This window comes from Schistocerca cancellata, chromosome 3, assembly GCF_023864275.1.
Source record: "Schistocerca cancellata isolate TAMUIC-IGC-003103 chromosome 3, iqSchCanc2.1, whole genome shotgun sequence".
Taxonomy (NCBI): Eukaryota; Metazoa; Arthropoda; class Insecta; order Orthoptera; family Acrididae; genus Schistocerca; species Schistocerca cancellata.
Window position 1 is genome coordinate 790,431,878 of NC_064628.1, and position 14,391 is coordinate 790,446,268.

At 45.8% G+C, this 14,391-nt stretch overlaps 1 protein-coding gene across 1 annotated transcript in view; it reads left to right on the top strand.

The window, feature by feature from the left end:
- LOC126175844 (neprilysin-1-like) overlaps positions 1–14,391 on the top strand; it is a 664,937-nt gene that overhangs the window by 440,922 nt on the left and 209,624 nt on the right. Inside the window, exon 3 of the mRNA XM_049922848.1 lies at positions 4,761–4,922. Within this exon, the coding sequence (XP_049778805.1) occupies positions 4,761–4,922 (162 nt within the window). The remainder of the gene's footprint in view (positions 1–4,760; positions 4,923–14,391) is intronic.

Sequence of the window (14,391 nt, forward strand, 5' to 3'; positions counted from 1 at the left end):
TTTGCCTTTACATATTACGAAGTATTACCTTATTACTGTCATTACTTTTAAATCAAACTCACCTATGGTAATTATGAGGGTTGGAACTTCAATAGTGGCAACTATTTATTTACACCTCGTAAAATATAGATAGTGTTTCAAAGTTTGACTGACCTTCAGAGTGGTCACCAGCATTGTGTATAACCCGTTTCCAGCGATGTGGAAGTCGTAGGACACTCTTAGCAGTGCCAGTTGTGTTGACAGTTTGAGCGGCGCGGTTTATTGCCCGACGAATTTGTAGAAATTCTGAAGCGAATGCCGTGAAGTGTTTCCTTCAGTTAAGAAATCGAGTTGAACTTACGAGGGCTGAAGTCAAGGGAGTGCAGTAGCTGGTACAGCACTTAGCAGCCCCATCAGTCAAACAAATCAGTAACAGCTTGCAATGTACGTGTTTGAGCATTGTCCTGCAAAATAATGGCCAGGTCCTGCAGAAAGTGTCATCACTTCTGTCTCTATACTGTTCATTTTTTCATTTTTGAAACACAACCTACGACCAGCTTAGAGGCAGAAGTTATGACACTTTCTGCAGGACCTGACCATCATTTGGAAGGACAATACTCAAGCACGTACAGTGCAAGCTCTTACTGATTTGTTTGACTGATGGTTCTGCTAAGGGCTATACCACCTACTGCACTCCCCTGACCTAAGCTCTCGTGAGTTCAACTCGATTTCTAAACTGAAGGAAACACTTCACGACATTCGCTTCAGACCTGCTACAACGCAATAGGCCGCACCGCTCAAACTGTCAACACAACTGGCACTGCTAACAGTATCCTACGACTTCCACATCGCTGGCAACGGATTATACACAATGCTGGTGCCTACTTTGAAGGTCAGTAAAACTTTCAAACACGTATCTATTTTGTTCTAGCTGTAAATAAATAGCTGCCACTATTAAAGTTCCAACCCTCGTAATACGTTTCTGGTTACATAATAATATGGTTTCTGTTGGTTATTTATTACGGAGTGAACCACAATTTTTAATTTTTTGTATAGTATGCGAATTGATACTATTCAAAGTTCATCTATAAATAGCTAGTTTCACATATTTTGCGTAGAGCATTTGCGTTACTAAACGTTGAAATTAAGGTCACAGACCTTACTTCCTTACCCGTTGTACAGTTAAAACACTGCTGGTTCATTTTTGACTTCCCGATGCATTTACTCATAATTCCACCAGTGAGACATTTGTACTTGCTGCGTCAAAATACCGGATTCACATAAAAAATTCCCACTAATTAGTGTTCACTATGAGGTACAATTGTGGTTTGTATACGAATCAATACATTTTAGCTTCTGGAAAGTAGGTCGCTAGAGGGAATTACCACCACATCTGCACACACAAGTCACCGAATTCGCATAAATACAAGGTTTCGTCTTGGTTTTCCCACGTGTTGAAGACACTCATCACAGCACTCCTAGCCGGCCGCGGTGGCCGAGCTGTTCTAGGCGCCTCAGTCCGGAACCGCGCTGCTGCTGCGGTCCTAAGTTCGAATCGTGCCTCGGGCATGGATGTGTGTGATGTCCTTAGGTTAGTTAGGTTTAAGTAGTTCTAACAAGGGAACCTCCCCATCGCACCCCCCCTCAGATTTAGTTAGTAGTTGGCACAGTGCATAGGCCTTGAAAAACTGAACACAGATCAATCGAGAAAACAGGAAGAAGTTGTGTGGAACTATGAAAAAATAAGCAAAATGTACAAACTGAGTAGTCTATGCGCAAGATAGGCAACATCAAAGAGAATATAAGCTCAGGAGCGCCGTGGTCCCGTGGTTAGCGTGAGCAGCTGCGAAGCAAAAGGTCCTTGGTTCAAGTATTCCCTGAGGTGAAAAGTTTATTTTCGCAAAGTTATGATCTGTCCGTTCGTTCATTGGCGTCTCTGTTCACTGTAATAAGTTTAGTGTCTGTGTTTTGCGATCGCACCGCAAAACCGTGCGATTAGTAGACGAAAGGAGGTGCCTCTTCAATGGGAACCGAAAATATTTGATCGCAAGGTCATAGGTAAACCGATTCCTCCACAGGAAAACACGTCTGATATATTCTATACGACACTGGTGACGGCATGTGCGTCACATGACAGGAATATGTTGTTGACCCACCTAACTTGTACACTTGGCGAATGAGTAAGAAGATTCTTCTACCTTGCCCGATTTAGGTTTTCTTGTGGATGCGATAATCACTCCCATAAAAGTGATGAAAACATAAGAGTTTGTCACATAAACTGCAACAAATGAATGAACAGTTTCACAGTCGCACAGTTTTCCCTGTGCTCTGTCAAAACATATGTTTTTAACATTTTCAAATTTTTCCGTGTGTAGACCGGCAAATCCTGCATATGTCCAAGCAAATCTGAACATGTCCTGGGATTTTGGAGAGCGAAGTTGATTGTGTGTGAGTGCCTGAACTTTGATAATAATCTGAAAATAAAAAAAATTAAAGTTTTCACTCGAAAGAAGACTTGAACCAAGGACCTCTCGCTCCGCAGCTACTCACGCTAACACGGGACCACGGCGCTCCTAACTTTGCAATATCCTTGTTGTTGCCTATCTTGCGCATGGACTACTTTGTTTGTATATTTTGCTTTTTTTTCATAGTTCCACACAACTTCTTCCTGTTTTCTCGATTGATCTGTGTTCAGTTTTTCAAGGCCTATCCACTGTGCCAACTTATAACTAAATCTGGGGGGGGGGGTGCGATGGGGAGGTTCCCTTGTAAGCTCTAGGGGACTGATGACCTCAGATGTTAATTCCCATGGTGCTCAGAGCCAATTGAACCAATTGAACAGCACTCCTCGAACACCCAACAAGTTGTGCCGTTTCCGAAAAGCTCGTGCCGAGCCTCCGGGCCATCACAATCTGCCATAGGTCAGTCTCAGATAGATCGTGCGCTTTCGCCATTTTGCACACGGACAGCACACTCGCTGGTACTACATGCACCGTGCGTGTGTCTGACTAGCAGTCATTCAGCGCCAGGTGACGCTGCTATCGCCTGGACGAGTTTATATCGATAGTAGGTCGCTCTGTCATAAAGTTATGGCTGATCAGTGTAGGTCACAAAGAGCCACAGCATATATTGTTACTACTAACAAGGGAACCTCCCCATCGCATCCCCCTCAGATTTAGTTATAAGATGGCACAGTGGATAGGCCTTGAAAAACTGAACACAGATCAATCGAGAAAACAGGAAGAAGTTGTGTGGAACTGTGAAAAAATAAGCAAAATATACAAACTGAGCAGTCCATGGGCAAGATAGGCAACATCTAGGACACTCTGAACTTAGGAGCGCCGTGGTCCCGTGGTAACGTGAGCAATTGCGGAACCGGAGGTCGTTGGTTCAAATCTTCCATCGAGTGAAAAGTATAATTCTTATTTTCAGTTTATGTGACAAACTCTTATATTATCATCACTTTTTTGGGAGTGATTATCTCATCCACAAGAAAACCTAAATCGGGCAAGGTAGAAGAATCTTTTTACCCATTCGCCAAGTGTACAAGTTAGGTGGGTCGACAACATATTCCTGTCATGTGACGCACATGCCGTCACCAGTGTCGTATAGAATATATCAGATGTATTTTCCTGTAGAGGAATCGGTTGACTTATTACCTTGCGATCAAATGTTTTCGGTTCCCATTGGAGAGGCACGTCCTTTCGTCTACTAACCGCACGGTTTTCCGATGCGGTCGCAAAACACAGACACTAAACTTATTACAGTGAACAGAGACGGCAATGAACGAACGGAAAGATCATAACTATGCAAAAATACAGAGAGTAAACTTTTCACTCGAGGGAAGACTTGAACCGACGACCTCTCGTTCGGCAGCTGCTCACGCTACCACGGGACCGCGGCGCTCCTGTGCTCACGTTATCCATGATGTTGCCTATCTTGCCCATGGACTACTCAGTTTGTATATTTTGCTTATTTTTTCACAGTTCCACACAACTTCTTCCTGTTTTCTCAATTGATCTGTGTTCAGTTTTTCAAGGTCTACCCACTGTGCCAACTTATAACTAAATCTGAGGGGGGTGCGATGGGGAGGTTCCCTTGTAAGCAACGTACGTCCAATGTTGCTGGCACTGAGAGGGAAGTCTTGTCGGAGACTGTAACGATAAGGTTCTGACTTGTGTTAGCTTAAATGATGCAGCCAACACGTAAAATTTCACTCACCAATATTTATTGTTTATGTAATTCTGCAGTGATCAGATAAAAATTTTATACGTAGAATCGGTCATTCCAGGCTCAACGTTTGCTTTATTTACGATTTCAGCCTAGCGTAACTTACGCTGCATTAGTTGCTTTTTTCTTATAAGCTTCTTTCAACAACATATACGCAAAAGAGGAAAGCCTGTATAAGCAATTATTCTGCCGTAATACCCGGTGCTAGAGAAAAAAACAAATAATTGCACAAACTGAAAGCTGTATTATTTTATAACTATGGTAACAGGACTGCCATTCCTGGTGGACGCGGCATGACATCACAAGACATAGTATCTCCACCCGGCTATCGGTGTGATATGATCCCTTTGAACAGTCAGTTTATTTCCATGTTGCATAGTCCAGTCACTATGATCCCGAACAAGCTCAGCGGCTGCAGCTATAGAAATAGTGTGTGCACCAGTATCTCAGAGTCCTACACATGGGGGTCCTGCAGTTGTAATTTGCTCTAAGTGTATCAGTTCGCACTATTCGAGCTTTCCTTCAACGCGGCTCGTATTTGCGTGTTTCAGCATCGTCGCTGCTGGCCGCCATGGACCGGTCGGCCAACCCGTGCGTGGACTTCTTCCAGTACGCGTGCGGCACGTGGAACAAGAAGCACGTCATCCCGGAGGACCGCAGCAGCATCAGCACGTTCGAGGTGCTCGCCGACCAGCTGCAGGTCATCCTCAAAGGTCAGCCTCGTGCTCGTTATATTTATTTTGTACAGACGTAAATAATACAATTCACTGCCATAGATGTCGCCTTCGGATCTGGGATGTCAGTCTAACTCTTGGCATCTGTTAACAATCCATACACAGCGTAGAGGTCAGCTCCTTGCTCTAGAGCGGGGTCCCAGGCGGTCGGTAGGTTGGTGCAGGTCCCTTGCAGTGATGAGTAGCTGGGAGTTAAGGGCCAGAGGTTATCGCTGGTGCCTTGCTTCAAAACACCGCGCCTGCGTCAAAAAACATGTGGTTGACAGGGGTGGCAATTCCCACGTCTGGTCTCTGGGCTGCCAGGCGGAGTGGCCGAGCGGTTCTAGGCGCTACAGTCTGGAACCGCGCGACCTCTACGGTCGCAGGTTCGAATCCTTCCTCGGGCATGGATGTCTGTGATGTCCTTAGGTTAGTTAGGTTTAAGTAGTTCTAAGTTCTAGGGGACTGATGACCTCAGCAGTTAAGTCCCGTAGTGTTCAGAGCCATTTGAACCATTTTTTTTGTTCTCTGGGCTGATAGCGTTGAAATAAGAATGAGAGGGCAAAAGGACTTGAGTTTTGGTGATGCAGGCCTCCTCCAGCTACCTGATCAACCCTAGTGAAATTGGCTAGTAGAACATAGGGTACCATGGGGCAGTCTGAGGTAATAGAGGTTCGTCATTCGTCGTTCAGTAATTATCGCTCTCGAATACAACACACTTGAGATCCTCCAAAGAGAAATAATTCGTGGATGTGCGTCTTGGATGCCACCCGACCTGTAAAACAGCACGAGAGTACCGTCCGGTACAGAGTACAGTCCGGTAAAATATCAAATCTCCGACACTGATGCGGCCGGAAAAAGATCCTGCAAGAACGGGACCAACGACGACTGAAGAGAATCGTTCAACGTGACAGTTGTGTAACCCTTCCGTAAATTGCCTCAGATTTCAATGATGGGCCATCAGCAATTGTCAGTGTGCGAACCATTCAACGAAACATCATCGATATGGGCTTTCGGAGTCGAAGGCCCACTCGTGTACCCTTGATGACTGCGCGACACAAGTCTTTACGCCTCGCCTGAGCCTGTCAATACCGACGGGAAACATGTTGTCTCGTCGTTCGAATATTGTTTCAATTTGTATCAGGCAGAGGGACGTGTACTGGTATGGAGACAACCTCATGAACCCCTGGATCCTGCATGTCAGCAGAGGACCGTTCATGCTGGTAGAGGCACTCTAATGGTGTGGGGCGTGTGCAGTTGGAGTGATATGGGGCCCCTGATACGTCTAGATACGACTCTGACAGGTGACGCTACGTAAGCATCCTGTGTGATCACTTCCATCCATTAATGTCCATTGTGCATTCCGACGGACTTGGGCAAACCAGCAGGACAATGCGACACCCCACACGTGCAGAATTGCTACAGAGTGGCTCCAGGAACACTCTTCTGAGTTTAAACATTTCCGCCGGTCAGAAAACTCCTCAGACATGAACATTATTGAACACTTCTGAGATGCTCCTCGAACTCTTCCGGATTTATGGACAGCCCTGCAGGATTCATGGTGTCAGTTCCCTCCAGCACCACTTCAGACATTAGTCGAATCCAGGCCATGTCGTGTTCTCGTGGGGGTCTTACATGATGTTGGGAAGGTGTAACAGTTTCTTTGGCTCTTCAGTGTATAAAAAGAAGCAGTTGCTTTCAATTAAAAATATGAAACTTGAGACGAGAAATACATTTATGAAAAGCTATGGTTGTAGAACATTTGCCTGTGAGCATGCTTATTTATTTTCCTTGACCGTATAAATAAGCCAGAAAATTGAGCTGAAACGGCCCTATCATTAATTCTGAAAAGGTCTCCTAGCGTGCGCGGTTCATACAGCAGGTGGCACTGCGACAAGTGAGTGAGATCTTGCACAGCAGGTTTACTTCACCCACAAGGAGGCCCCCACTTCTGCATGTTGGTCTCATGCTGTTCAAAGTCCTCCACACGGTGTAGGTATTCCCACTGTCAACTACCACCGTCATTTCTCTTGCGCGCGTGCACAGGTTCTCCAGTTCTGTCCTTCATCTTTCCATGTGGTGTTTCTGATGGTTACCCGCTGAAGACTGCATTCCACCCAGGAAGCTTTTCCTGTATCTCTGGCGTCTCCCAGTCAGCTGCGATCCTTGTATTTGGTGGCGGAAATTGGTTTACTTTCCTCATCTGACGCAGACTCTTGGCGCATCCGAGAGGGTGCAATGCAAATGAGCAGGTACAGTTTCTGCAGTATTGCCGCCTTCAGACATTCCGTTGCAACCTCACTGATTTGTTCATTGCAGTGTCCGTCTTCTACGCCTGTGGAGACACGCTCCAGAGCGGAGCAGCGTACTTGGCAGCGAACACGGACTGTGCTCTAAGTCGTGGACCAGCATCCCATGTCCTGCTCGCCGGTAATCTGATCATGTTGTTGCCGGCACCGACCTTACGTTTGGTGAAGATGCAGTGTTTTCTGATCGTCAATGCGCGATCGAATGCCCCACCGAGGTTTATCAGCTAAGGGCAAAATTTGAAAATTTGTGTTAACGTCTTAAGGGACCAAACTGCTGAGGTCATCGGTCCCTACGCTTACGCACTACTTAATCTAACTTCAACTAACCTACGCTAAGGACAACACACTGACCCATGCCCGAGGGAGGGAGCCGAGCGGACCGTGACGAGTCGCTTCAGAACGCGCGCTACCCCGCGCGGCAGCTAAGAGCTTTACATTGAGTTTGCAACGCACTAGCCTGCAGTCACTCCTTAGAGCTTTGGCAGTTCGAAGGGTTTATTAAATGCGTGACCAGTTTAATGTTCGTTGTCTACGTTTGCAACTAGGGGACAGCCGGCCGAAGTGGCCGTGTGGTTAAAGGCGCTGCAGTCTGGAACCGCAAGACCGCTACGGTTGCAGGTTCGAATCCTGCCTCGGGCATGGATGTTTGTTATGTACTTAGGTTAGTTAGGTTTAACTAGTTCTAAGTTATAGGGGACTAATGACATCAGAAGTTGAGTCCCATAGTGCTCAGAACCATTTGAACCAACTAGGGGACAGCCACACCCTTGCTGCAGTGCTTTGTAAACTGTTCCGTCAACTTATACTAATATTATCGACTGCAGCTAGGGTTATGGTCAGTGGTGTCAATAATGTTCCAAGCACCATCTGGTTACCGTTTGGATACAAATTGTTTATTAAACTTTTGTTTAATACCGTGAAAGAAACAACGACAGATATAGTCACTAGTTAGACTACGAAAGTCGCACTACGTTACTCTTCTGAGTTGAAGTTCATGAAGCTGTGTGGAAAAACTGAAAAGTCCAACCGCGACGCTGTTTAAGTTAAAGTCTACGAAAATAACCGTCGAAAAATTCTTAAGTCGAAACGCGATGCAATTCAAACTAAAATTTCACTACGCTCGCTGTCGAAAGTTTTTTTTTGCATTTCAGAATTTCTGCAGAAAAATTTGTAAGTCCGAACACGATGCTGCTCAGAGTAACGACTCCACGACGCTGACTGTCAAAACTTTCCTAAGTTTCTAAATTGCTGATCTAAAAGATTTCAGTCACCTTAGTCACTACCGGCACTTACGTCCATCCCTGCAGATCGCTCACTTTGACCTTATTAGAAAGCCCCTTCTCTCTCTTTGGCTGTGCAGGTTAAATCCAGTGCTCTATACTTGCATTTCCTTTGTATGGGGTTTTAATGCTTCCTGTTTCTGTGTGGCTGGTCCCGGCGGAGGTTCGAGTCCTCCCTCGGGCATGGGTGTGTGTGTGTCTGTACTTAGGTTAATTTAGGTTAAGTAGTGTGTAAGCTTCGGGACTGATAACCTTAGCAGTTAAGTCCCATCAGATTTCACACATTTGCTTCCTGTTTCTCCTCTCTTACACTAGAGCAGTTTATGAAGGGAAAAGAAAAAATTATCCTGTGTTTGCTACGAGACTGTTCAGTGTTGTAACGGGTGGGGCTATCGACTGGGCCCCTTCCTCTATCCCTGGTTGCCCGGATTTGCAATAAGCTTGATTTCTGACTGCTGCGAACTTTCGTAAAAGTGTCGCGCGGTCAGCTTGAATCGTTCCCGCAACGTCGTGTATTCCCGTGATGGAAGATCACGAGGAAGGTGCGTGGCAGCGAGTATAGCTCTGCCTTGCAGCTCTTGGAGACGACGGATTTGATTGTCGACTACATTTTCGTACACTACGTCGTCTTATCCTTGCACTTGTCGGACAAGTGCCCGATATAGCGTGATGCCGCAGCGTAAGAGCAGAGTGGACTGAGTTCAGTAAGGGGTGCAGCGCCCGTAGACGGCCAAGTGGTCTCTGATATTCTATTGAGGTGCCCGTCTATGGTCAGCCCCAGATACTTCGAAGTATGAGGCCATGGAATGGGGCTTCCCACGATCTGCATTGGCTTAAGAACCAAAGGCACACTACGCTGCGTGATAATCACAGTCTGGCTTTTAGTTGCATTAAACTTCAGACGACACTTAAAAGCCCAGACTCCTAGGACGTCGCATGCCGTCTGCAAACAGCGCAGGACGTGTACCCTAGGCAGCTTGCGTAGAGTTGGTGTCGTCCGCATGGAGTACCAACGCCACTCTCTGTCTTCGATATATTTGAGGTACTATATACTAACTTGGCAAAAAATCCTAAGAAATTTTTGTCTTATTTTAACGCGGTAGATGGATCAAAACAAAATGTCCAGACACTCTGTGACCAAAGTGGTACTGAAACAGAGGATGACAGACTAAAGGCCGAAATACTAATTGTCTTTTTCCAAAGCTCTTTCACAGAGGAAGACTGCACTGTAGTTCCTTCTCTAAATTGCCGCACAGATGAAAAAATGGTAGATACCGAAACAGATGACAGAAGGATAGAAAAACAACTAAACTTGCTCAGAAGAGGAAAGGCCGCTAGACCTGATGGGATACCAGTTCGATTTTACACAGAGTACGCGATGGAACTTGCCCCCCTTCTTGCAGCGGTGTACCGTAGGTCTCTAGAAGAGCGTAGCGTTCCAAAGGATTGGAAAAAAGCACAGGTCATCCCCGTTTTCAAGAAGGAACGTCGAACAGATGTGCAGAACTATAGACCTATATCTCTAACGTCGATCAGTTTTAGAATTTTGGAACACGTATTATGTTCGAGTACAATGACTTTTCTGGAGACTAGAAATCTACTCTGTAGGAATCAGCAAGGATTTCGAGAAAGACGGTCGTGTGAAACCCAGCTCGCGCTATTCGTCCACGAGACTCAGACGGCCATAGACACGGGTTCACAGGTAGCTGCCGTGTTTCTTCCGCAAGTTTTCGATACAGTTCCCCACAGTCGTTTAATGAACAAAGTAAGAGCATATGACTATCAGACCAATTGTGTGATTGGATTGAAGAGTTCCTAGATAACGCTGCATGTCATTCTCAATGAAGAGAAATCTTCCGAAGTAAGAGTGATTTCAGGTGTTCCGCAGGGGAGTGTCGTAGGGCCATTGCTATTCACAATATGACCTTGTGGATAACGTCGGAAGTTCACTGCGGCTTTTTGCAGATGATGCTGTATTATATCTAGAGGTTGTAACAATGGAAAATTGTACTGAAATGCAGGAGGATCTGCAACGAATTGACGCATGGTGCAGGGAATGGCAGTTTAATCTCAATGTAGGCAAGTGTAATGTGCTGCGAATACACAGAAAGAAAGGTCCTTTATCATTTTGCTACAATATAGCGGCAACTGGAAGCAGTTAATTCCTTAAATTATCTGGGAGTAGGCATTAGGAGTGACTTAAAATGGAATGACCATATAAAATTAATCGTCGGTAAAACAGATGTGAGACTAAGATTCATTGGAAGAATCCTAAGGAAATGCAGTCCGAAAACAAAGGAAGTAGGTTACAGTACACTTGTTCGCCCACTGCTTGAATACTGCTCACCGGTGTGGGGTCCGCACCAGAGGGGGTTGACAGAAGAGATGGAGAAGATACAACAGAGAGCAGCGTGCTTCGTTACAGGATCATTTAGTAATCTCGAAAGCGTTACGGAGATGATAGATGAACTCCGGTGGAAGACTCTGCAAGAGAGACGCTCAGTAGCTCGGTACGGGCTTTTGATTAGAGCCCACACAGAGGCATACCGACAATCTTTCTTTCCACGAACAATACGAGACTGGAATAGAAGGAAGAACCGATAGAGTCACTCAAGGTACCCTCCGCCACACACCGTCAGGTGGCTTGCGGAGTATGGATGTAGATGTAGATGTAGATGTAGATACAGGGAGTACGGCAGGGGACAGACGCCTGTGGCACTCCCGCTAGGATAGGCCTCGGTTTTAATACCCCCTCCTGTGTGGCCGAGCGGTTCTAGGCGAATCAGTCTGGAACCACGCGACCACTACGCTCGCAGGTTCGAATCCTGCCTCGGGCATGGATGTGTGTGATGTCCTTAGTTTAGTTAGGTTTAAGTAGTTCTAAGTTCTAGGAGACTGATGACCTCAGATGTTAAGTCCCATAGTGCTCAGAGCCATTTGAACCATTTTTAATACTCCCTCTTCATTGAAAGCAAGATGTCGGAGGGAAGACGCGATGAGTTTGATTTGCAGTGTCGGTACGAACAGTAAAAACAGTCTGGAAAGGGGCCGTCGTGCCAAATGTAGTCGAAGGCCTTTGAGACGTTTAGAAGCGTCGCCCCGCTCCAAGCCGCCGGTGACGTCCTCTTCAAGACGCAGTACTTGCTGTTGCGAACTATGCCCGTGCCGGAAACCAGACTGTTCTGGCGCTACTGATTCCTCATTGCTGGTGTATACCACGAGTCTTTTAACATACAGTCGTCCGAAGACATTTACAATGGCAGGAAGGAGACGTATAGGCTTGTAATTCTATGGCAGTCTTCCATCTTTTTCCTGTTTAGGGATGGCAGCTACCTCTGCGTCTTTCCGAATACTTCCTTACAATATCAAGTCTGTGGTGGAACGAAGAACGGCAGATGGTGGCTGTTTCAGCATTACGTATTCCACTTGATCACAGCCTCAAGCCTACCTAGGGTTTAGTGAGTTGTTCCACCTCCCCCTCATAGCAACATGTTCAACATTTCCCGCAAGAAATACCGGTAAAAGTTGCTGCACTAGACGAGCGTGTTCTTCATCTATCACATCCTTTACTGGCGCGAAGTTGCCTGTGAATACGTCAGCCAGGACAGTAGGCTTGGCGTCAGGATCGCAGACAACTCGGCTTGCAGGGGAGGGATACGTTGCCCCTTCCTAAGAAATTGTTTCGTTGTCCTCCAGGCAGTGTCATCATCAAGGTGAAGTGTGGCCAAATTGCCTGCCGAATCACTATTTCTACGATCTACCAAAAAAAAAAAAAGTTCAAATGTGTGTGAAATCTTATGGGACTTAACTGCTAAGGTCATCAGTCCCTTAGCTTACACACTACTTAACCTAAATCATCCGAAGGACAAACACATACCCATCCATGCTCGAGGGAGGACCAGCCGCACAGTCCATGCCTACACCGCCTCAGAGCGCTCAGCTAATCCCGCACGGCTGATTTTCCACCGCCACCTTAATCTCAGGCCTCATCAGATTTAGGTGACGTTTGATGGCAGCAGCATGTGTCGTCAGTTGCCACTCTCGGAAGACTCTGTTTTGCGGGAGATTGCTTCCTCCAACCCAGCGGACAGCTGGCGAGATCGATATCTCGCCTATTCCGTTCCCGTGGGTGACGAAACATCTGCTGTCTGTAATATCAGATCAGTTCATTGACGAATGGTTTTGGTCAGCTCCAACGGCATTTGGGTCTGGAACAGCATTGAGAGAGTTTTGCAGGCTCACTCTGGGCTCTTTCCAGTTCACTTTGCCTACGCCGTTTTAATGGCTTTACGCTAGTGGTCGTCAAAATTTTTTCATCAGGAGCCAAAACTGTCATTGTGGAGCGGCAGCTCCAGACACATATATGTTGTTCTTATTATTAATAGGTAATCTACATAAATTACTATGCTATGAGTGCCAAGTAGACTAACTACGCTAAGTTACGATAAGTTGGCTGCTGGTCCCCAAGTACTGATCGCTGAATGTCGGCATACTTCGTGTTGGCTGTTTATTGTTTCAGACTGCTGCCCCCCTCAGGGACCCCAAAGTTGTGATACCGTAATTGCCTGACGAAATGTCTTGTGTTGTCTGTGTGAGCGGATGATTTACTAATTAATAACTTATTTAAACGTATTATGCAACATGAGACACGATCACAGATTTTTACTAAACATACTGAGCGTCATTTTATTTCTATTCATTTCACTGTCTTACAACAGCCTTAATGTAATACAATATTCCTTGCTATAAATTTGGGGCGCATTTGAAGATAATAAGCTCTGGAAAGCGCATTCGCGAATCCATGTTACTTCCGTTTGAAAATTATACTACAGCAGCTGATCAATACGAGTAGCACATGCCCGTGAGTTGTCAGTTCTGGAAGGCAGGGAATAAAACGTTCCCCCTCTCACTTCCTGTTCGCAGCTCATGGTCTAGTGGCCTAGCGTTGCTGCCTCTGCATCACGGACTCCCGGGTTCGATTCCCGACCGGGTCGTGGATTTTCTCCGCTCGAGGACTGGGTGTTTGTGTTGTCCGTCTCACTTCATCATCATTCATGAAAGAGGCGAGGCTGGAGTGTGTAAAGGTTGGAACTTTGTACGGCTGCTTATAACCGCGCAGTTGAGCGCCCCACAAACCAGACATCATCAACATCTCACTTTCCCTAACCTCGCAGTGGCCGCTCTGCTTATCTCTCTGCCCGCGAGGTAATCGACCAGTTTCACTTAGCTCTCGGCCAAATTTACCAACGTCAATTAAAATTCAGCACATCTTAGAATATTGCTGTCTCCATGTGTGTTTTTTTCGTTAGTGAGCAGAATTCGCTCAGATGGGTATCTATGTTACTAAACGACTACTTAGGCACACGGTGATCCCGTCCAAGATATTTTCATAGCACAGTAACACAATTTATGCAGTTTGGAACTGTGTGTCGACTTGAGGGAGCGAAACTCACGGCCTTCAAATACCCAGCCTACATTCACTCAGTATTTGAGAATAAAGAACATGTTGCGAGTTCCAACAAACTTTACTCCTAATTTCAAACCTTTATGATACTTTTTATCTCTGTTACCCCCACAAATCGGCGAAAGGAAAAAAAAGAACTTTACCATTTACTACTTTTTTGCTATACATGCAGAGAAACTTCAACGTTAGGCAAGACGCTTGAATTTATTACTTCTTCACTACTAACAAGGGAAACACCCCCCCCTCCCCCTTCGTGGTAAGATGGCGCAGTGGATAGCTCGTCAAAAACTGAACACAGATCAAGCATTAAAACAGGAAGAAGGTGCACTGAACTGTATAAAAAAAAAAAAAAAAAAAGCGAAACAATGAATTGTCCCAGCCCGAGATATGCAGCATCGTGGGAATCGGAATGCCGT